The following is a 22,437-nucleotide window of genomic DNA, read 5'->3' as shown; positions in this document are numbered from 1 at the left end:
GCAAATGATTATTTCATTTTCTGTGGAAGCTATTGGTACTGGAAGTTGTTGTTTTGTTGGTGTTGGTTTTTTTTCAGAGGGGTGTGCTGTTCAGAAAAAAACTTAAGGTTTTCTGAGGGAGAAGGATTTGCTTGAACAATTATAGCTGCTTAAATAAGGAAGGTTTCGGGAACCCTGCTTAGCACCATGCTGGGATGTAGGAGGGAAGGCAAGCTCTGCTATCTTCCCCTGGCCTGAGGCTCCTGCCTTCTGTAAGTGGAGGATGTTTTCATGTGGGCAAACCAGAACGGTCCGTGTGGGAGGTGAAGAGGAGTTGCCTGAGCCGAATTTACCGTCCTGAGCCACTTGTCAAATCAACCGTTGCCCGATGGGGAGCGCGGGGACAGCCAGCCTCCTGCCTCCTGCTCCTGCCTTTAAAAAGCCGCAGCTCTTTTCCTGTGTAATTCACACTGCTGCTTTGCTCCTGAAGGGAAATCGTCCTTTAAGCAACAGGAGCTAACAGCGTTCCTAACAATTTCCTTCAGCTAGGGCTCCTAGCTCCTGGAGGGGCAGCCCCAGCAGCCTCCTCCAGGCTGGGGCAGGGACCTTTTGTCATCCTGGGCCAGACCAGCAGTGCAGCAGCCCCTGGAGACTGGCCGTGTGATAAATAACACTGTTCAGGAGTTAGAATCAGGAGCATAATAAGACCAAGCAAAGCCATAAAAGCAAGTTTCTATTTAACAGATTCACACCTTTGTGTCGTCTTTTTACTGTTATTTACAGACCGTATGAGCTTCAGCATGGTTATATGACTAACAGGAATTGTAGTTGACCTCTGCTTAGACTAGCTTACACACAAGGGAACTGTGTACGCATAGAAGAAGAGAGAGGTGTGATAGAAAAACATTTTATCTTATGAAGGGGTATCTCTCAGGAAATCTGTCTGCTGAGTCTTTCAGCGTGAAATTATCAATTTACTTGATCTTTCCGTGTTGACAATGTTATAAGACATTTCACTTAAAAGTTGCTGTGGTCTTCCATTTCTTTCCCATTTGTTGCTTTCTTCGTGCAAGTCAGAGATCCTATTTCAAATCCTTATTAGGAAGCTGAAATCGAAGATGTTATGTCAGCATTATCCAAACAGGATACTGGACAAAAAGAGGCTTTCCTGCTAGGATTACTAATGCTAATCAAGGAATACCATTCATTCATTCATTCATTCATTGTGAAGGGTGTTCTGCGAAAGCCCTGAGAAAAGCAATAACAAGCAACTGTTTTAATGAAACACAGCTCATTGTTTTAAAATACGAGATCAGATTTGTTCAGGTTAAAAAGGCTGCTCTCAGAATAGCCGTTCAGTAGCTGAGCTGAGCCTCTTGGAGCAGGGCCGTGTGGTCCAGTGGTTAACACGAAGCCCTGCACGCAGCCCACTTCTAATTCTGGTTGGGGACAATGAGTGAGCAGCCTTACCAGAGTAATTGGATCACAAGCCCCTGGGGTCAAATCAACATGAAGAATACATTTGAAACTCAATCCTCTTTGATCTAGCCTTTGCTGGTATAAAAGCACAGATATTTTCTTGAAAACACTGTTTAATTCTTGGCACAGTTACCTAGTAAGTAAATGGCAATGGGGAGAGCAGTGTTAAGGGTCCTACTTCCTCAGCGCTAATTGGGGAGACAGAATCGACTTTTCTCCTTATTCTACAGAAGCCGCCCATCTCAGTGGCTGGTTACAAAAATGTCCTATTCTGCCTTCTGGCTTTTGTTATATGAACAGCTGAAATTTACATAAAAAGCATCTTCAGCTCTCCATGTTGTTTTTTATAAGGGGAAAAATTGGATTTTTACAACCTAAATAGTACAGCATGTAAAGTAATTCTCAAAGGTTAGGTTTTAATAATTCCTGCAGAATGAATAGTATTTACTGTTAAGTATAGTATTTACTTCCAATGCCTGGAAGTAAAGTATCATGTTTGTTTCTCTTGTACACCTTCTAAATATAGAAATAGCAATATAGTACATATGAAATATGGAACGGGTTCAAACCCAGCAGTACCATACTTGTCTAAAATGAACACAGTATGAAAGGTGGAGGAAAGGCAAGGTTTAACTCTTTCTAACTCTTGTAACGTGCAACTGCAGATACCAGAATGCACAAGTGACGAGCAAAGAGGGCAGGAGCTTGGTCGACTGGAGGAGGAGCGCATAGTAATACTGAATAACTTGGAAGAACTTGAGCAGAAGATCAAAGATTTAAATGACCAGATGGATGAATCCTCGAGAGAGGTATGAACTATGTTTTGGTTTTAAGTGTCTTGCTTGTTAGGCAGGTCTACATAGCATGAGACTTGATGGGTTCAGCAAGTACACAGGGAACCCACGGTGTTCGTAGGCTTCATATTCTGTGCTTTTTCACCAGGATCAGGCACAGAATCACGGACCTGGCAGCCTGCTATTATGAAGGGTGTTTTTCCCCAGCTGAGAGATGGGTGTGATGCTCGGATTAACCTTTCCCAGCTGTAACCATTATACTCCTAAGTGGAATTAGAACAATCTTACTTGTTTAATGGCCACTCAATTGATCTAAATACCTTGTGTCACTTGGGAGTTTTATGGTGGTATCTCCTGTGACGGCTTAAAGAGAAAGGAAGTGAGACAACTTCCTCTCAGACCTCCTTGGCTTTACGGTGGCAGGGGCATGCTGGCACCCTCTTGACTTCTGGAATCTCACGGTTGCAGACTAAGCTGGCCAGGAATTTGGGTTGTGCTTGCTCCAATTATCAGTGACAGGAAAGAAACAGCTGTTCCAGAAGGGTTTCCTACAGAGCCTGGGCACAGAGGGTCAGTACAGTATCATAACAGGAGAAAGCACAGAGAAGAGATAGAAAAGAAAAACTTTTGGAAAAAAGAATCTTCAAACTGAACTTGGTTTGGACTTTTATTTTGCAGTATTTTATGTTGCAGTTTTACTTTTTTCAGATTCGTGATCTTACTTTTGTGGCAGTAAATCTTTTTTCCCTCCCCCACCCCACTTTTTGAAATGTTTCTCTCTTGTGAATAATCACCATCTCACTCCCCTTCCCCCAGAAAATAACGTGTGTCAAGATTTCTTCTTAATCCGGACTGCTTCTGAAAAATGTTTTGTGTTCCTAGTTGGATATGGAATGTGCCCTTTTGGATGGGGAACAGAAATCTGAAACAACAGAGCTGCTGAAAGAGAAGGAGATATTGGATCATCTAAACAGAAAAATAGCTGAGCTCGAGAGAAATGTTATTGGTGAAAAGACAAAGGTAACTGAGTTATCTTGGCTAGCTGTGTGCTCTGTTTCCCTTGATCTTCCAACTACATTTATATGATTAACATATTGATGGAGGCTATTTTATGAAGTACTGTCTGTAAGTAAATCTAGCTGATAAATATAGAAGAAAAAAAATGGTTGTCTCACCATCATCTCCCTGTAACCATCTGGTTTCCCAAGGTATGTTTGACAAGCAAAATCTAGTATGTTTAAGTAAAAAGACCTGACCTACTGTGAAGATATTTTTCATTAATAAAAAATCCATATAGGGCTTGGACTTGGGTTATCTGTCATTTAAAAGAACAGTATTAATTGAACTGTTCCATCGCCTTCCATTGTCGATTATAGATTTTGCATTAAAAAAAAATAAATAATCCTTTCTCAGCAAAGGAGTGGAATGAAAGAAGGCTGCAGTTCCAGAAAATGGCTTTATCTATTATTATGTAGAACGATATGCAAGACATCTGTCAAGTATGTAATTTTAAAGCAATTATGTTGGTTTATTTTGCTTGCTGACTGATGGACAGTTTTTGTACTGTAGAGCATTCTCTCTGTGACTAAGCGCAAGGAATTAATTAGTTCTGCTATACAGTCAGATACTTAATTGCTCTCAAATGCGCACCAAATATATATATAAGTATATATTTGCAAAATAGGATAGTAATATTTTCAATTCAGGAATGGAAAGGGCCTGCAAGATGAAGCTGTGCCCCTCCAAGCAGGGAGCGGTGGCTCCCCCCAGCAGGCTCCCTCCAGGCTGGCAGTTCGCTTCTCCACGGCCAATAATATCTCAAGGTCAGGATGTTTTCCAGGCCTTTCAGCCAGTAATGTTTCCTTTTTAAATTTCATCCTCTACCTCATAATTTAAACCTGTCACTTGTGGAAATACCCTAGCTAGTCTCTCCCCCCTCTTTTTTTTTTTTTTTTTTTTAAGCTTTCCAGAAATATCTGGAAGTCTTCTGCTTTATTTGCTTTTGCTTAGACAAGCTGCGCATTTTTAGCTCTTTTGCAGTCCCCATTTAATTCACACCTTACAGTTCGCATTGTTTTATTCTGAGCTTTTTGTCCTCGGTTTCTGCCTACCCTGTCACAACCCTGGATGCTGTTTTGCAGCTGTGCTCATCCAGCCTGTGTCTGAGGAGAACGGTGTCCTACCTCTCTGCACGTCCTCTTTGAGCTTGAACTTTTGTGAACTTGCCTGCCTCCACTTTTCCTTGGTCTTGTGTACCCCTCAGCGATCCTTCAGCTTTCGGTGCTGCCTGTTGGAGTGTGTTTCATATTTGCTTTTTAGTATTAAAGATGAGTTTAAGGTTGGTAACGACAGATAGGGTGGTGCAAGCAGATACCTTCCAAAAGGATGCTGCTAGAAGTTTTGCTCGGTAAGTGGTAACAAATAACATACCCAGAAATTCAAGAGTATTTTTTCTCTAGTAGCCTCAAAGTTCAGTGAAACTAATGGAAATTACTTTAAAACATGTAAGTTGTTTAAATTTCCTTGCAGTTGTGTGATGGAGCGTTAGTGTGTAGCAGTCAGGAAATTAAAACACTAGGTCTAGTTTAGATTTTCTGTTGAATTGAAACATGAAAAGCAGCCTACAAAAAAACACTTTTGTTATTTAAAAGGGAAGTTCACTCAAAACGTTTTTTTCAGTATGCAGCAAGCCACTAGTCAGATCAGTTACAATATTTTAGTTCTCTTTTCTTTTGTAGTCCTTTTTCTTTTAAACAAGCAAACAAAAAAGCCAGTGGTGACTGCGTGCTCTGGACTTAAAGCCATGGCTCAGTTAATACTGAAATTATCCTTGTAAAAATGAAGTTTTAAGAGAGCCCACAGGTTTTGTTCTGGAAGATGTCTGAAAGCACTGTGTAAAAGTGGAAGTTTAAAAAAGAAATGGGAGACAAGCTTCTGCAAATGGGCAAAATAGAAAGTGACAGCTGAAGTGTTCTGGAGAAAGTAGTGTCAGCCAACAAAACAGATGGCACTGATCATGTCAACAAATAAAAGTTCTGGCTGACTTGAAGCAACAACAATTTTTTAAAGCCTGATCTGCGTGTCTGTAGGTTTAAGCTTGCAGCCCTGCAGATTTTACGCAACAAGACAGGCAACATCTTGGCTCTGTAGTAGTACAGGGTCACACGCACCCCCAAAAAGGGGCACTTGGGCAGAGATGGGAGGGTGGTCCTTTTGGCTCAAATAATTTCAAACATATGACTCCCTCAACAGAATGAATGCTTGGGTTTTGGCCAGTAGTTGTCACCCTGCTGATGGTATTTTTTATGTTTCTTGCAAGAACAGGTGTCCCAGTGTCCACAAAGTGGTCACACTTTTCTTCTAGTTGCCTGAATATTTCACCCCTAATGATACCAGTGGTCTTGGTTTTGGTGGGGCTTCCTGGCAAGGAGCTGTCAGGTCCCATCGCTTGGACGGTGGTTATGTTTCTGCCAGGGTGATACCTGAATATACCGCAGGTGGGAGGGAAAGTCACGAAACGATGGTGGGGTGTTAGTGCCATACATGATGGCACTTGTCTCTGGAGCGACGAGCATCTCCGGGAATTTGCCACTGATCTCGGCACCTGTTTGACAGGAAAACCCTGCCTGGTTGTGTTTCATCCTTACCCATGCACCTGTTTGAAAAACCTGTGAAATTCTTAAAAAGAGAGATCATAAACTACAACCTAATTATTGGGCCGTGTTAGGTACTTGAAATAGACTGTAGGTGGAAACTGTTGTACTACTTTTGACCTAATTTTATTTTATTTATTTTTAACACCCTGTGCACAATTTGTTTAGATCAGGACACAAAGTTTTGCCAACTTTTGCACAGTTCTAAAACCACAGTTTCTAGCCCTTGGGAGGCAAGGGAGTCGAGTTGAAAACATACTCGGGGGCAGGAGAGTTGTGAGTTCGGTTTCGGGCTGTGCCAGCGTGCTCTTTGCCGTGGTACAACGTCTCTGTGTCCCAGCACCTTGCTTGCAAATCAGGAATGGATTTTGCAAGTGGGTTTGGGCGTGATATGGTAGGCTGCATCCTGATCTTGTTTGAGTCCTGTGCTCAGCCCTACCTGAACACATGGCAGGACTAATTGTGAGGAAGAACAAATGAATTGGTGGGGAGGAAAATATACCGCACACCCTGCGGTAAGTTGAAAGCATTTCCCTTGCTTTTGTGAGTGTGCCACCACACACATTGTAAGGAGTGAAGCAATTAGTGTTGCTTTGCTTAGGTTTTAGAAATAAGAGTTCTGAGCGCTTGCTGTTTTGAAGAGAAGGTGAGAGAGCCTTTCAGCAGCGTTGCAGGGCTCTGTGTAGCTCTGGCTGTGGTGCAGCTCTGCCAGGAACCACTGCTGACAGGGCTCAGCTCTCCCAGCCGGGGCAGCTACTCGCAGGGCTGTCTGGCATGGCCTGTGCTTTCAGCTATGCTGGAAATGGTGCAGGTGTGTGGAGGAAGGTCTTTCTTTGCCTCCGTGGCCATGCTGCTTGATCACAGCTTTACAGTCATCAGATTTAATATTTTTTTTTAAACTGCAATATTTGGTTTTATCTGTAGAAAAAATGACTAACGAGGTATTTGAATAGCAGTGTTTAAGCTATTCATTGCAAGTTCCTTATGCAGAGACGGCCCTGATAAGCCACTAGTAACACAATTTGACAGATACAGCTTGAAGCTCTTCACGAAAGCTTTGCTACAGTCCCTGTAGCAAAAATCACTTTGAGCCCAGCCTGCTCTGGAGAGGGCTGAGCTGGGCGGTACCCGGGAAGGTGCCATCGGGTGAGCCAGTCTCCCTTTTCCCTGCCGTCCGGGCCTGGCTCCCTGTAATTCCCGTGGCAGTCACTCATGGTGCTGCACTGTGGGTGTACAATAATGATGCTGTTGTTCCCTGTGGAATACCACCTCAGGTCCACGGTGCTATTTACAATTCCGGCTTCCTCCCGATGACTTAGCTCCCGAGACTTAGTTCAGTATTGACGTTTGTCTGTGAGGAAGCTGGAGAAAATTGTATTTTTGCCCGATTGGATGTTATCCAGATTTGGAAAGTACTTTCTTTTCCTACAGTGCTTCCTTAATCTGTGTAGTTTTAAAACGTGCAGTCCAGCATATGTGGAAAAAGATGCTTAATGATTTGCCATGCCTGATGTCTCTGAGTTAAAGCATGAGGTTGAAAGTAATGACACAGCTGGGGAAAGAAAGGCCGAATAAACAGGAATAACTGCAAATGAGTAATGAATTTAGCAGAAGTGCTGTGGGAGGTAATCATAGCTAAGTGGGAGTTTTGGCAGAGAGCTTCAAAATAATTGTTTATGCAAAAGTTTAGACTGTGTTTTAAAGGAGGGAGGTTATTCCTTTTCTTCTGGAGGACCTTTGCCTTATGTCATGGTGGAAATACGTACTCCAGGACTCTGTTATCAGCCCGGGTTTCCTGTCCCTTCTCAAGAGCAGAAAGCAGGAGCAGCTGGCAGCGGATAACTCGTCTTTTTTTGGAATACATTTGAATTGGTCCACATGCTTTTGTGGAAATATTTTTCAGTCATTAGCAGAATATCCCAGACATTCCAAATCATTGGAAGCTCAGCCTCTTTGCTGAGTTAGTACTGCAGAGATTTGCAAGAACTGAGTCAAGGAAAGAGTGGCTGGCTGATGAGCCACCACCATGCAGCGTTAAATATACTGGTGGTCTCTCCTGAATCCTTTCTCTTCTGGCTTCAAAATTCCTGCTGTTGTTTTTTATTCTGATGAATCTGAAAAATTTCTGCCTCATAGCATAGCCTTTTAAATCTTTTCTGGTCAGATTCCAGTTCAGCAAGATGTAAGCAAGTGTTTTAAATCAATGAGTTATCATGCCTTTAACATATTAACCTCCTTAAGACACAACATACAAGATCAAGTATTTTTGAGGAATACTTGCATCCGCTGGATTTATCCACGTAAGGATAACCTTTAGAGAGAACACTAATGAGGAAAAAGATGATAATGAGGAGAAAACTCTGAAAAACTGAAGCTTTCTTTTAAAACAGTCACGAGGGAAATAGCAGAATGGCTTATACCACTAAGGGAAATCTTCTTATTGTCATCTAGATGACAAAGACTATACAAAATTTTAATTTTCTCACTTGACATTTTTTTTTATGGTTTGGATGATTATTCCCTCTTCTACATTCATGAGGGAACAGGGGTTTTCTTTTGCCTCCCCATCTGTTTGCTAGGACAACGCATTGCAGTGGTTGGAGAATGAGCTGAGAAATTCCATAAAACTTGAGTTGTCTTAGGAGCAAGTTAATATGTGCAACTATTGTGTTTTTACTTACAGCAGAGAGATTGCTTACTGTGATTTAAAATGCTTTTTACCGTTGGCTTTGTACATGCATGTGAAGCAAAACCATGGAGATCTCTCATACAGATGCCATCACTGTGTAGTGTCTATCATGTTATTAAATTAGTTACCAGTTGTGCAGTGAAAAGAACTGTTGTGAAATACCTTCTTCTGTCATATTATGCTCCTCATATGCCTGACATCTTCCCCGCCCCCTCCCCCCCCCACCCTCTTAACGGTTTCTTTTATGAAACCCACCAGGACTGAATGACAAACAACAAAATCGTGACAAGTTTTGTGCTTCTGCCCTGGAAGCAATCAAGGAATGCAGGAAGGAGTAGTCTGAACAATATAGAAAAGGAGCATGTAGTTTGTGCACAGGAGTATCTGTTTCATTTCAGCAATATTTTTTTTCATCAGAGAGGTGTGCAGTCTGATCTGTATCAGTCGTAGCACTGGAAATACTTCCAGTTTGCAAGAGTGCTGGAAGAGTCAGCAGACCTCAGGTTTAACACTTTGCCCAAACGTACCGTTTGCCCTTTTCAGCCGCTAACCACTGAAGAGCAGGTCACGTTTCCTAGCCTGCTTTCTGTTAGGACTAGTTTATTTTCTTACAAATTCATGGCAGGGGTCAGGCCAATTTCATCAGTGAGTTGTTAAAGTCAGTTTTCTTGCTCTTCCACTTACCCTCCAGAATGTTTTACTGAATAGGCAAACTGTAGCATCACACCACTTCCAAGGAGAAGGGAATCGTTTCTGTAGTCTGCTCTTTCTCCTCCACTTCTAGCATTTGCAGTAGATTCTTTTGGAGAAGAGGAGGAATGTTCTTTTGGAGTAAAAGAATAAAGTTTGCCTGGAGGTGGAAGCATGGAGATGGAGGAGCTTTTCAGAACAAAGAACTGCCTGTGCTTCTTATTTCTCAGAAACCTGTGAGGATTGTAAAACTAGCTGGTTCCGTACTGAGAGGGAGTGCACGGCAGAACCGTGGGGGGGGTAATGGGGTGTCGCTACCTTAAAACATGGTGATTTGCAGGCGAGTTGGACTGGGGAAGGTCCTGGAGTACTTCAGCCTGGAACATGTACAGTATAAGAGCCCGTTGGATGGGAAGGCAGTCATTATTATTATTTTTTCTTTGTTTATGGCTTCTAGGTTTCTTTGCAGTTTCTCTTTCTGAAAATAACACACACCCAATTTTTTTTTTTTTTTGTTGGGGGTTTTTGGCTGGGGCAGGGGAGGAGGTAGGGTTGGAACGTTGTAGAGTGAGCCCAGTTCACTTAGCCGTACAATCATTGCACAGTAACTTGGTAAAAATTATACGTTTCTTGCTATGTTTTTTTCCATTTTTTATCTGGATTTTTGAGAAGCTTTCTCTGTTTCATCCCAGTTTACTCTTGACTCATTTCTGCAGAGTCTACCGGTTTGTGCAGGAAGCTTGGCTCCGAAGGCACATGTACATGCAGACACATGCTGCTCTACAGTTTTAGCCTGCAGTAGCAGAACGTGATGAATGACAAATCGAAAAGCAGAACTTCTCTGCAGAAGGGGTGTGGGGACCTGCTAGAGTTTTAAATAGCGGTATTGATCAGGCATAGGGCATCCTTAACCGCAGCAGACAACACGGAAGCAATTGGTCTCTCTCTTTCCTTCCATTGTTCCCATTCTTCTAGGGGTGATGATTGTCTTTAATACTGACCTTTTATCTCCTCTGTGTCCTCATCATCTATGAGATGCTTTGGATATATATTCTTTTTTTCTTTCTCTTTGCCCAGAAATCAGTTCTACCAGATCTGTAGGTTGATCTCCTTGTGTCATCTATGTTGATCACTTATGGTCTGTGTTCATACCATATGTACAGGCACATATACATAGGATGTGACACTTGGGGGATAGTGTCACGCATCAGTTCTTTTTACTGCCGTCCTTCACAACGTTTGGATAGCCTCCAAAACTGATCCAGGCTGTGCTCCAGCATCATCAAAACCCAAGACGGTCCTGCCCTGTGTCCTGGCAGACCCCAAGTTCATTTAACAGCTGCCTAAAGGCAGCCCATAGGGCGAGGCGGGCGGTAGGCTAAGACCAGATGTTGCGCTTTACTGAGCTGTACTTCATTTCTCTGGAAACAGAATGTTAAGAATTGAGCCAGAGTGGAGTTAACGCGGCTCCGGAGTCCGTGCTGGGGCTGGGAAGCGATTGACTGCAGAGAAATGTTTAACAAGTACGAGCTCCTGCGGTTAAATGAGGATAAGCGTCTGGAGCACGTGGGTTCTGTTCACAGCTCTGCTGCTGGCCGCTGCCGAGCAAACAGCTCGCGGAGTCAGCTGCCCGCCTGCCTCAGCTGCATCTTGCACACGGCTTGCAAAGTTATTAATCTTTCCCCTTCACAAAGAACTCGCCTTGATCCATTTATAGAACAGACTGTATGAAAAAATTCTGATTACTCATTTCTTTATCAAATTACTTTTTGTGAATTAGATGGACTTCATCAATGCACAGCCAGGGATGTCAGCGAACTGAACTCCACAGCTGCAAAACAGATAATAGCCCTCATTGCTGAAAGTGATATTTCCTGTTAAGACTGCACATTTTGAAGGGAGCAGGTCTGGTGGGATGTTATCACTTCCTATGCTATAAATAGACCAGATGAGTATCACTTTCAATCTCAAAGGAATAGGCTTCTAATTTCTTGAGGGAAGTAACAGTATCTCTGGCAGGATTCTCAGGGAGTTTTGCACTCGCTGATGATGTCTCCTCACACTCAAGATTTGTCTTGCTTGTTAATGAATGAGCATGCTTGTTGCAGCACATAGATATTTAGAGAGCTATGAATAGCTTTGGAGGCACGATACTGCCGCAAAGTTGGGAGAAGTCCTTGCTGCTTTAGATTGCTAGGTGGGCAGAAAAGGAAAGCGAGAAACAAGGTGGCAGACCATAGGCTGAATGTTAACCAGCAGGGTTTGCGAGGAGCGGAGCTACCACCTTATTCATAGATTTCCTTCCATGTTGGAAGTAAGGATGATTCAGCAAATGGGGTTGCTTGAGGACGGAGGTCTAGAGGTGACCTCTCAAGAGCTACACGCTTCTCCCTCGTGGCGCAGCTTGCACGTGCTACATCCTCCGTATTTCTGAGCCTTGCTGCTGCTGTTGTAAGCTAGTACAGCAGGTCCAGGTAACTGAATATGCTGGCTCAGTTGCTCATTTTCACAAGCTTAGAAAAAAATCAAATAATCTTCTGTGTTCAGCATTTTGTTTGTCAGATTGTGTGAGCTGAGAAGCTGAATGTGTAAATGGAAATAACAAAGCTGCGAATTCGGTTGACATTGGGCTTGAATGAGAATGCTTCCTGTTGTGGTTTTTTGTTTGTTGTTTTTTTTTAAATACTAGGAAAATGAAATCCCAGCCCCTGATCCCACTCAGATTTAGAGATAAAACCATAAAGAAAGCAGGCAGCTAATACATGATGTTGTTGTTGTGCCTCCACCATGTGTGAGGGTTAGAGAACCTTGTCAGGATCCACAAAGAGAAGGTTTTGGGGAAAGACCATCCCCCAGTTTGAAATGGCAAGCAGGGTACGCCCAAAGAAGTTCCTTCTCTATGGCATGTGCATAAGGGTGCTGTGGAGTGTCTGATCATATAGCACCTGCTGAGCCATGCATTTGATTTTAAATAACAGTTGGGACCATGAGTGGATGCTGTGTCAGAATTCAACTGTTCTTGGAGCATCCAAAAGAAGAAGCTGGAATTTCGGGGCTGCTACTGTTTTGAGTATGAAGGAGAGTTGGAGACCATCTGAGGGGAGATGTGTAACTACAGAACAAAGAGGAAAAGAGAAATAGAAGGTAGCAGAGAGCTGGGCTTCAGGGACTGACTTGATTATTTCTGCCTGGCTTATCAAGCATATTGGTTATTCCAGTTACTAATTGCTCAGTCGAAGGAAATGCATCTGCTACATTGGCCAGTGTAGGTGCAAGTAAAAGGCATTGAAAAAATTCTTTGCATTCTGATTTATCGGTTTTCAGACTTTGGTCCATGGATAAATAATAGTGTACAAGGTAGCTTTAAGTGATCCGCAGCCAGTCTTTGGAGCAGTGCTGCACACTAAGTCATTCAGTATTTTATTACAAACATTTCAAGGTTAAAGGCTTTTGAGGATGGCAAGCAGTGTGCCAAGCACTGCTACTCAAGTGGATGAGGGGAAAGCTGAACTAGTTGGAGGAGACCAGGGAGTTGGAGCAGTCCACTTTGATCCCCAAGAACAGGCATTCCTGTATCCTGAAGCAAAAATCACTCTGTGTTTCTGCTGCAACTGGATTTCCTGGCCCAGAGTTACTTCTTCACACAGCTCTGTCTCGTTCTGGTTTTTCACTGCTTGCTAAATGTAGTTATCTGTACAGAGGCACGTAGGCATGTAATTCGTTCTCCTGGGAGGACCCATTTTCCCCTCACTGCCAGACTACAGTAATTTTCCATCCATTTTGCTTCCTAAAAGCTACACTTTTCTCTCTCCTTCATCAATTGCCTCACTAACATGGCTACCATTTCCTCTTTTGTTTTCTTTATTTTTCCTTTTTTTATTTTTTTTTTTTTCAATTAGGTGAGACAAGTGTTTGGGCAGTGGGCTTTAACGGCATCATCCAGACACGGGTACAAAACACAGTGACGAGGGAGAGAAATAATCACCGCACTAAAATGCTTAATGTTTTGGTTTGATCATTGGCATCCCACCGTTGCATTTCAACTAACAAGAGTTTTCCATCTTTGACCCTACGTGCTTCAACAGTTCGTTCAGGTTTTGCCACGCGCTGTCATAATCACTAACAACTGCTTGGGTTTGAAGGTAATTGTGTTTATTTTCTGGTTCATGCTTCAGGAAAAATTAAAACTTGATGCTGAGAGGGAAAAACTAGAGAGGCTTCAGGAGCTTTACTCCGAGCAGAAGACGCAGCTTGATAATTGCCCTGAGTCCATGAGGGAACAATTACAGCAGCAGCTGAAGAGGGTCAGTAGCAAGTTTCAAGATTGCACTATTTTTTTTTGTTTTGTTTTGGAGTTAAGTGTAACATATTCTGTTTCAAGTATCCAGTGTCTGAACATATTTGCAATTCCTAATCACGAGGGTTATGGGTTTTTGTGGAATGCCTGTAATGTCCACAGTGGCATAGAGTGCAAATGGGCGGATTGGAAATCATTTTGTGTTGAATGTTTTTAAAGCTTTGTGCTACTTGCCTGTAACTAGCCCCTTAGGCTTGCTGGGTGGTGTGAAAGCTGTTGTGACATTTAGATGGTGGAGCATCCCAAAGACGGGAACTGAGCTTTAGTCAGTGGGATCAGCCATTTGAGCAGCATTTTCCTGCCGCTGTTGTCTGGTCCTGTTGCGTACTCCTCCTTTGCAGTGCTGTAAATGGCTGTCTCAGGGAAGCCGTGGATAATTTCTTTTTTTTCAGTGTACAACATAGCTGTTAGCCTGAACTGTGCTTCAAAAATTCATTTTGAAGATGATAATACTTATTAAAGCAGCTTTATTTTTTCCTACATTTTCAACAGTTGCACATCGGTATAATAGCCTTTGCATAAAGCCTAATTGCATTTTGATTTTATTTTGTGTTATTTGTAACCAAAAAAGCTACAGTATTGCCTGTGAAGGTACAGTTACTTTCTGTGGAAAGATTTTAGCATTCATTAATCTTAAGTGGGTTCTACAGCACATATAACTAGAGCTTTTTTTGAGAGGGGAATAATTTTAAAAGCATCAGTATGGCAAACTCAAGAGGCCATCTGAAAGTCAAACTTGATTTTTTTAATGGTTTGGGGTTTTTTTTCTGGCTTGAGCGTTTCTATCAGAAATAAGGGCTGTAACAGCAGTGACCAAAAAGGGTTTTTCTGCTTTGTAGGCAAAAATCCTTAGGTTATGGTTTATTTGCAGAATTCTATTTTGTTTTTTCAAAGAGCAAAAAGTAAAAAAGTCCATCTTTGGAGATAAAGATGTTAAATTCTTCTGTAGTAAATGAGAGGTTTGCTGGTTTTGAGACGCTTAAGGCTTATTGTAAGTTACCTTTAAAACAACCAAAGAAAAGGTAGTATTATATAATATCTTATACATATTAAAAGAAAAGGCAGCCTCTCCTATGCAGTCACATACTTGAAGTTATTGATTCATGAGAAGTCGCGGTGTTGTTGCTGTGGGATGGCAGTAAAACCTTTTTTACTATGGACCACCAAGAGGCTTCTGGAAAGCTGGTTAAATTTTTGTAAATTTTTTTTTTTCTTCCTTCCAAGTTGGTTTAAATAGCTATTTTAGATTTGCAGGTGGGACAATCCTTGAAACGCGGGGTTCGGTTAAATGTCCAGTTAGCCCTATTGCACGTTATTCCAGGCCAACTGCACGGAAAGTTGCCTGTGGTCGAAGCAGTAGCAGTTATCACTGAGTTAGCTCATGGTAGCGCTCAAACAGGTGTGGGGCATGACAGCAGTTACAGAATTACTGTAAGTATCATACCCAAAAGAGAGAAAATACCTTCTTCCCACAAAATAAGCCCGGTACAGGATTAAATATCAGAGTGCAGCAGGTGATGTGCTGCTTTACTGCCCACGCGGAAGGTGTGAAGGTGGTGAATTCCCTTCTTGCTTCATCTCTGGGACTTCAGTAACTTCATAACCTGCGCCCAGAGGAGCAGGCAGCCAGTTTCTCAGGATCACCTGGCTGCAGCGTGGTCCGGAGTTGGGGTTGGGGTTGGCAGTGGGTACCTGGCACACTCTGCATGCTTCCCGGTGTCCGTAATGCATACACGCTCTCCCCGTTGGGCAGGTAGGACGCTTCCATCAGAGACCGGTGAAACCTGAGGGCTTGTGGAAGGCACTGAGGGAAAGGGTCGATCTTCCTGATGGCTTATTTAATGTTAATTGGTATGCTTCATCCTTCACTGTTAGTATGAAGGCACCAACGCTTATTTGTTCTCGTGTGTCTGGGTTTGTAGAGAGATGCATAAATGGGGAATGAGAATATAAGCCTGGATACCTGAAAAGGTCTGAAAAAACAGTGTCTGTTGCTGGGAAATACCTTACTCTTCAGGTAAAATTCTCCGAATTTTTACAGATTTGGGCCCATGGAGCTCCCACCACATCCTGAAATAAGGGCCAGGTTCCCTCCCAGTGAATTTTCTCCAGTGCCATTACTGAAGTAATAGAGACGCAGGAGAAATTTTATGGTTTGGAAATCCAAGATGGAAATGTTGTGTCTGTTATTTGTTAATAATTATAAATTACAATGTTTGGATGTCAACTGTTTTAATAAAAGGGAGAGAGTACATTTGCTGCTTGGCTCAGGAGGCCATTATCTACAGCGAGAACAGTTCTCCTCCCACAAATCCTGCGCTGCCGAGGAGGATCCCTGTGAAGGTTGTGGCAAGGACTGTGGGGACACATCTCGGAGCCAGATCTCATGGCCCTGCTGCTGTGTCTGGGCTGCTCAGGGTCTCGGTCCCCACGTACCTGCATGGCTGCTGCTCTCACTGCAGTGTGCTTGCAGCCACTGGTAGAGCTAAGCTACTGCCGCTTACCCTTTGGCGGGTCTTTAATTAGAAAATGGCCTTGGTTTCAAATTAGGTATGTTTATTTTTCCCCAGTGGACACAGTGGTGTGGAATGTGGGTAAATTCTCGTTCCATAGCACGTTTCACAAACCGTACAGCGCGTTGTGAGCTCAGCTGGCTACCAATTGCCTTTCTGGCTATTGGTTGCCTTCTCTGAAGTCTGTTCTTTTGCCTCAGTCGCAATTAATGTGGTCTGAAATAGGCTGAATTTGCTGACTTTCATGGCCCAGGCAAAGCCCTGCTGTTTGTTTTGAATGCTGAAGGTGGCTGACTGGTTTGCATGAAGTGTTTCTGTATCGCAGGTAACCGCGTTCTTGTAATTTTTAGCCTGCACCTTTGCCTTTGACCTCTTTACTGTCTGCTGCAAGTGAAAGGCTCATCCTTGGAGAATATTGGGAAGATGCTGGTATTTCATATAGCAACTTGGATTCTTCAGTTTCTGCATCCCATGTCTTTCCCTGGTACATTGAGGCTGGTTTTGAACGACTTTATAGAGACTTACCTGCTTCTCCCAGTCACTGACCTTTGCCTCAGGTCAAAATAAGAAAAGGAGTAAGTTTGCATTCCCCTAGAATGACAAATTGCTTACAGGATGTAGGTTTTCTTGCTTACCAATTTATGCACGATGTGCCTGTTTTAGAGATCCTTAGCGTTTAATAATACTGAGATTAGTAAAAACACCCTTTTCTTCAGAACTGTGGAACTTGTAAGTAGGAATTGGTATTATGAATACACAGATGTTGCAGGAGAAAGATTAGCATTCAGTCCTTGTGCTGAAAGGCACCATCAGTTGTATCTTGTCATCCCTCAGCGGAAGGCAGGCATGCTCTTACTTCTTGAGCCTTTTCTGCAGCATTCAACCTCTTTTTCCTGCCAACACCTGCTGCTGGCCCAGGGGAATGTGTAAAAGTGGGCTGATAAGCTTTTCTGAAGTAAGGCATCTGCTGGCTAGGGTGGATGACTAGAGTCCTTAATTCTGTGTTTGTGCAGGGAGCAGTTGCCACCTCCAGTCCGGTGGTCCACGGTCAGCTGCTGGCTGAGCCACGTCATGGTTGGGCATCGCTGCTGAGGTGATGGCAACGTGCTGGTTGCAGCTCCAGTGTCTTTGGTCCGGCCTGACTGTACGTTTGCTTAATAAAACCGGTGCTGGTACTTGGGCTAGACCTGAAGAAATTCCAACTGCAGTTCAGACTCCTCCGTTTGAGTGTGTATTCCCATAGTTCGTTAATGCGGTGCTACAGGGACGATACCTTCTCTCCTTTTGGGTTGGTCAGCAGATGCTGTCCCAGTTTGGCATCTCACAACCACACCAAATGGGTTCAGGTTTTGGTGGTGTCACAGCTTGGCTACAGCAGAGCGATCTGCCCAGCCAGGGTGTGCTCGGTGCTTAGGAAGCTCCAGCTTGCTCCAAACACTGTGAAACAGCTTCCTCCCCATGGAGAAAGCAACATAAAAATAATGATTAGCCCTATTTGCTCTCCGATTATGACGGTAGGTCATTAAAAGCATCGATTTCTGTTTGAATATGTTGTATGAAATACCATTTTAGACTGATTTTTGTGTGTGTTTGTATCTCTACTCTGGTGTCAGTGAAAGCATAATTGCTTTTTTTTATCCCCCCCCTCCTTTTATTCTATTTAAGGATGCTGATCTTTTGGACATAGAAAGCAAACACTTTGAAGATTTGGAATTTCAGCAGCTTGAACACGAAAGCAGGTTAGATGAGGAGAAAGAAAATCTGACACAACAGCTCCTGCATGAAGTAGCTGAATATCAGCGCAGCATTGTCAGTAGAAAGGTAAAACCACCAACACGCGATTCATTTGTCCTTTGTTGTTGAGCATAAAATAGATGAAATGGATCTACAGCCTGCCCCATCTGTAAGAAGTAATGCAACTTTCCTCTTTGAAAAAGCTTTTGAGGAAGAGCAAAGATGATGGCCCAGTCACATCTCACAAAGATCGAATCATGCACTTCTCCAGAAGGAAACAAATCAATGAAATTCCGCGTCCTCGTTGTATATTTGCATATGAAAATTAAATCCTTTAATTTTGCTACAGAAAGTACCAAGATGTTGTTTTTTCTCCTTTAAGAAAGGAGATTTGTACGCTCTGGAGAAAAGTATAGTTATTTTGTGCTTGTAATTGATGTTGATATGAAACGATCCTGTTAAAATAATAACAGAGCACCAAATTAATAAAATCCCTTAATTTTTAAAATCTGTTCTAAAGGTTCTGTCTTATCCAATTAAATACCAGTTTTTCAGAGATCAGAAGTTGCATCTCTACACCAGTTCTGTTCAGTACATGGATGCTAATCACCATATCATCAAAGAACATGTGCAATTGTTCTTTTACTTTGTCTCTTAAACAAATTGTCTCTTTACTGTCTAAATCTCATTTAATTATCTGGTTCTAAGCAGTGAGCCGTCTTGTAAAAACTTCCTTTTCCTACTGCTTCACTCGTGTGAATGGGTGAACTCTCATGAATAGGATCATTGTTGCAGGTTGTCTTGTGCTATGAAAATAAAACATGTAAATTGTGATTATTTTCTTTTTGTATTAGGAAAAGATTTCTGCTCTCAAAAAACAAGCCAATCATATTGTCCAACAAGCACAAAGAGAACAAGATCATTTTGTAAAAGAGAAAAACAACTTAATAATGATGCTGCAAAGGGTAAGTATTTTATTGTCTTTCAGATAGCTTTAGTGTGCGATAGAAGAGCATTTCACAGAATAAAAGAACGTAGAGCACAAGTAAAGCACCAGTTTTGCAGAAGCTAGCAAGTAAGTGATAACGTGATAGGCATTGTTTGTATCTTAAAAGCTTTTTTTTTTTTAAAAAAAAAAAGAGATCGTTTGTAATTAATCAGATTTCCTAAGAGAAAATGCTAGTGGTATTTGGTAATCGAGAGGGTTTTAGAGGTGTCCCCCTTCCAGAGGACTTAACCAGAGGCACCCAGCCGGGTGCTGAGGCTCGAAGCCCATGCTCCCTGTGTGGCTGCTGGAACTGTGCAGAGAGGGCTCAGATTTTTGGCTTCTGGTGGCCCATACTAGCCCAGGAGATGAGCTACTGAACATAAGCTAACGTCTGGTTAATAAGCAGCTGGCGTGAACCCTTCGCATCCACTTCATGTTTTGCTTTTAATCATGAGAGAAATCATAGTTAACTCACTAAGCTGAACCAGCATCTTCAAAATGCTGCAGTAATACCTACTTGGTTTTGGCTGTTAATATTTATTAAATAAAATCTTTCACTGGCTTTTCATTCTGTACCCCCATTTTCTTTTGTTCAGTTCTGCTGTAAAGGGATGAAGTCGAAGCACTGCTGTGCAGTTTCTAGCCTTCTACCCCAGCATGTTTCTTTACACGGTTAAGAAAATGGCTAGCATTTATTTTCACTACCTGACTGTTTTGTTGTTTAATATAAAAAGTCTGTTTTTAACAGGAAAAAGAGAATCTCTGTAATCTGGAAAAGAAATATTCCGCACTTTCTGGAGGAAAGGGATTTCCTGTCAGTCCCAATAGTCTAAAAGAGGTAAGGAGATTCACTGCTTTCGACTTTGCCGTAAGTAACTTTTAATGACAATTCGTACAAAAGCACTTTAGTGAGGTCCTATTCATACGGGGTTTTTTGAGATGTGATGAAATTACTTTGTAAAGCTATTCATGAAAGTCCAAATGCATGGGTGAGCAAAAATAGCTTCTCTGACATTTTCCCAGATGTGACTGGTATAGCCTTAATCTCTCGCTCTGGAAAAACGAACGTTTTAATGTGTGTGTGTCTAATTTTCTCAAAATAGACAATTAAACTTCATTGAAGGGAAGAAGAATGAGGTCCAGGAATAACTCTGTTCAAGTACAAATACAGTTCGGTCTTATTTTTGCACTGTAGATTTTATCATTGCATCCCCACCCTTTAAGGCTCTGCAGTAAAGCATGACAAGTGTACATGTTGATTTTTTTTTAAAAAAAACAAACAACATTGAATTGAAGACTTCACAGTATTGTGGTCGTAAGATACCTATTGAGCTACTTATTTCACTGTTTTGAATAGCTAGAGTAAGCAGAAAATCTAGCATTTAAAATACACCGACAGGCATCTATGGCTGCTTCATTAACTTCTGCTTAGGAGGTCTGATGGACTTGCTAGATCTGCTTATATCGAAGCCCTGAACAAGGACTGCTGCATCTAATGATGTGGGAAGCTGGGCTTTTGAAGACTAAAGCAACCACGTGTCCTTGCAGCACCGGGGAAATGAGATTTTGCTTAATTGGCCCCCCAGTTCCTGATGCCCCACATGCCAGCGGGGTTGAGCACCCATCCTCACCGTGAGCCGTGTTGCAGTTGCTTAGGCTTTCAGTGTCCTAGGCTGCGTTCTGACCTGGACATCTGACCTCCCACCAAGATATCTGGCCAGTCTAAGCTTCATTTTTTCATCTTGAGATGGATCTGTTTAATTCGCTCTCTAGAGAGTGGGTGCTGTCACTGATTTTTGTCTTTGTATCCGTGTAATGGTTTGCTTAATCACAGATGTTTCAAAATGCAACTACATTAAGTGAGCCTGACGCTTTTTTTTTTTATTGAAATGGATTATTCAGCGGTGTCATTCTGTTTGGTGCAGCGAAGTCAGGACTTCCTTCATGGCAAAGGAGAGATGGAGCAGCATGGGTTACCTGTTTCATGCTCCGTGTCCCCATAGGTTCTGTCCTATAGAAGAAATGCCTTTCCTTGCCAGATGTTATGTTCGTCTCAGTCCAGTTTAATTTTTCTCCGACTGTTCCGGCACCTTTAAAAACCAGGCACCAAATGGTACCCAGGCTTAAGCAGGCCACCTGCACGCAGAAGTTAATTTCACCCTGCGGTCGCTCACGTATCAGTCGCGTCTGCGGTCCAGCATTTCCCAGCCCCCCTTCACAGAGCACACACTTCTAACTCGCTTCCATCCATCGTGAAGCTCACTCCCTGCATGCACAGTAACAGCGTGACGTGACCTCACATCAAGAGGCAAGATGCTTACCCCAGTACTTAATTAAGTGAGGAAAATCAATGCCTAAAAAAAATTCAGTGTTGACAAAATGACTTGGATGCCTAACCTGACTTGAAACCATTTATTTAGTTTAATAAGGATAAGGGCATGAGCTCGTGCACAGCACAGTCATTAGTTATTTGCTTTTTTTTTTTTTTTAACCCCATGGTGAATCCCCACTGGGGTGTTGAGTCTGAACTGGATGTTTTCCATGTAATGGTGAAAGTGCTTTTATCCTCTATTGAATATAGACGTGGCAAGTTTCAGTTACTGATACACTGCCACTACAAGATGCTTAAGCAAGCTTTTTGTTTGTTCATACTGGAATCTATTTTACTGTAGTATGGCCACATGTTTCAAGAGGTAAATTTTAGTGTCTTACTCAGTCTCCTAATCATTTAATAGTTCATCAAATAATATCAGTTAAGGTTTGCCTACTATTTCTAGAGTGCTGTGTTTGCAGTGTGATACTTAATTTTCCATTACTGTGTATCTGCTTGAAATAACTGATAAAATGCATAGAAAATTATGCTAATAGATAGTAGAGTTGGTATATTTTTCAATGTGCCTTCTATGATCATGGTTAAATTCATGCTTTTTTAAAAAGAAGAAATACTATAGCCATCTGTGGCTTCTTTTACTGAATTGCTGAAGTATACATACTGGCATGTCTGCATGCTGGAATGTAATAGAAACCCAGCCCCTTCGAACCTTCTTAATTTCAAAGCAGCTTAGCATCTTGATTTAAAAAATAAGCATATTTCTATCTCATTTTTATGACATTGCTTCAACAGTGATTTATTCTTCCTTTTGCATAGTTTTGTTTTCTATGGATAAGAAGTTAGGGCATTAGACTTTTTACAGTCTGGCATCCTATACACCATGGATTAGAATCTGTATTTTAGTTTTTAAACCACATTTGTTCAGTTAACGCCAAAACCATGCAGTAATTATGGTCTGCCATTATATCTCAAATCTGCCTGCATGAATCTTCTCTGCAGGCAGAAGCGCACTGATGTCCGTGCCCTTCCTCAGACCGTAACGTCCTGTATGATTGTTTAATAATAATAATAATTAAAAAGGCAAATTATAATAGATATGGGGCTAACACTAACGGCATCTTACCTGATCTCCTGGTAACACCTAAAAATTAAAAACAACTTCCAGAAAATGCTGATGGAAGGTGTTGTGTCTGCATAATTTATAGAGTAGCAATGGCTTGTAAGTTCTT

General features: G+C 42.1%; 1 protein-coding gene across 5 annotated transcripts in view; it reads left to right on the top strand.

Moving 5' to 3' along the window:
* The window catches only part of PHLDB2 (pleckstrin homology like domain family B member 2), a 126,336-nt gene that overhangs the window by 80,205 nt on the left and 23,694 nt on the right, over positions 1–22,437 (top strand). For 4 of the 5 annotated variants that reach the window (XM_056328213.1, XM_056328214.1, XM_056328216.1 and 1 more), the window contains exons 5-10: positions 2,124–2,267; positions 3,135–3,272; positions 13,460–13,588; positions 17,820–17,975; positions 18,743–18,853; positions 19,625–19,714. In XM_056328213.1, coding sequence (XP_056184188.1) covers positions 2,124–2,267; positions 3,135–3,272; positions 13,460–13,588; positions 17,820–17,975; positions 18,743–18,853; positions 19,625–19,714 — 768 coding nt within the window. The remainder of the gene's footprint in view (positions 1–2,123; positions 2,268–3,134; positions 3,273–13,459; positions 13,589–17,819; positions 17,976–18,742; positions 18,854–19,624; positions 19,715–22,437) is intronic. The other variant, XM_056328215.1, reaches the window with a different exon arrangement.

The sequence above is a fragment of the Falco biarmicus genome, chromosome 2 (assembly GCF_023638135.1).
Source record: "Falco biarmicus isolate bFalBia1 chromosome 2, bFalBia1.pri, whole genome shotgun sequence".
Classification (NCBI taxonomy): domain Eukaryota; kingdom Metazoa; phylum Chordata; class Aves; order Falconiformes; family Falconidae; genus Falco; species Falco biarmicus.
This window is presented reverse-complemented; position numbering and strand designations above follow the sequence as displayed.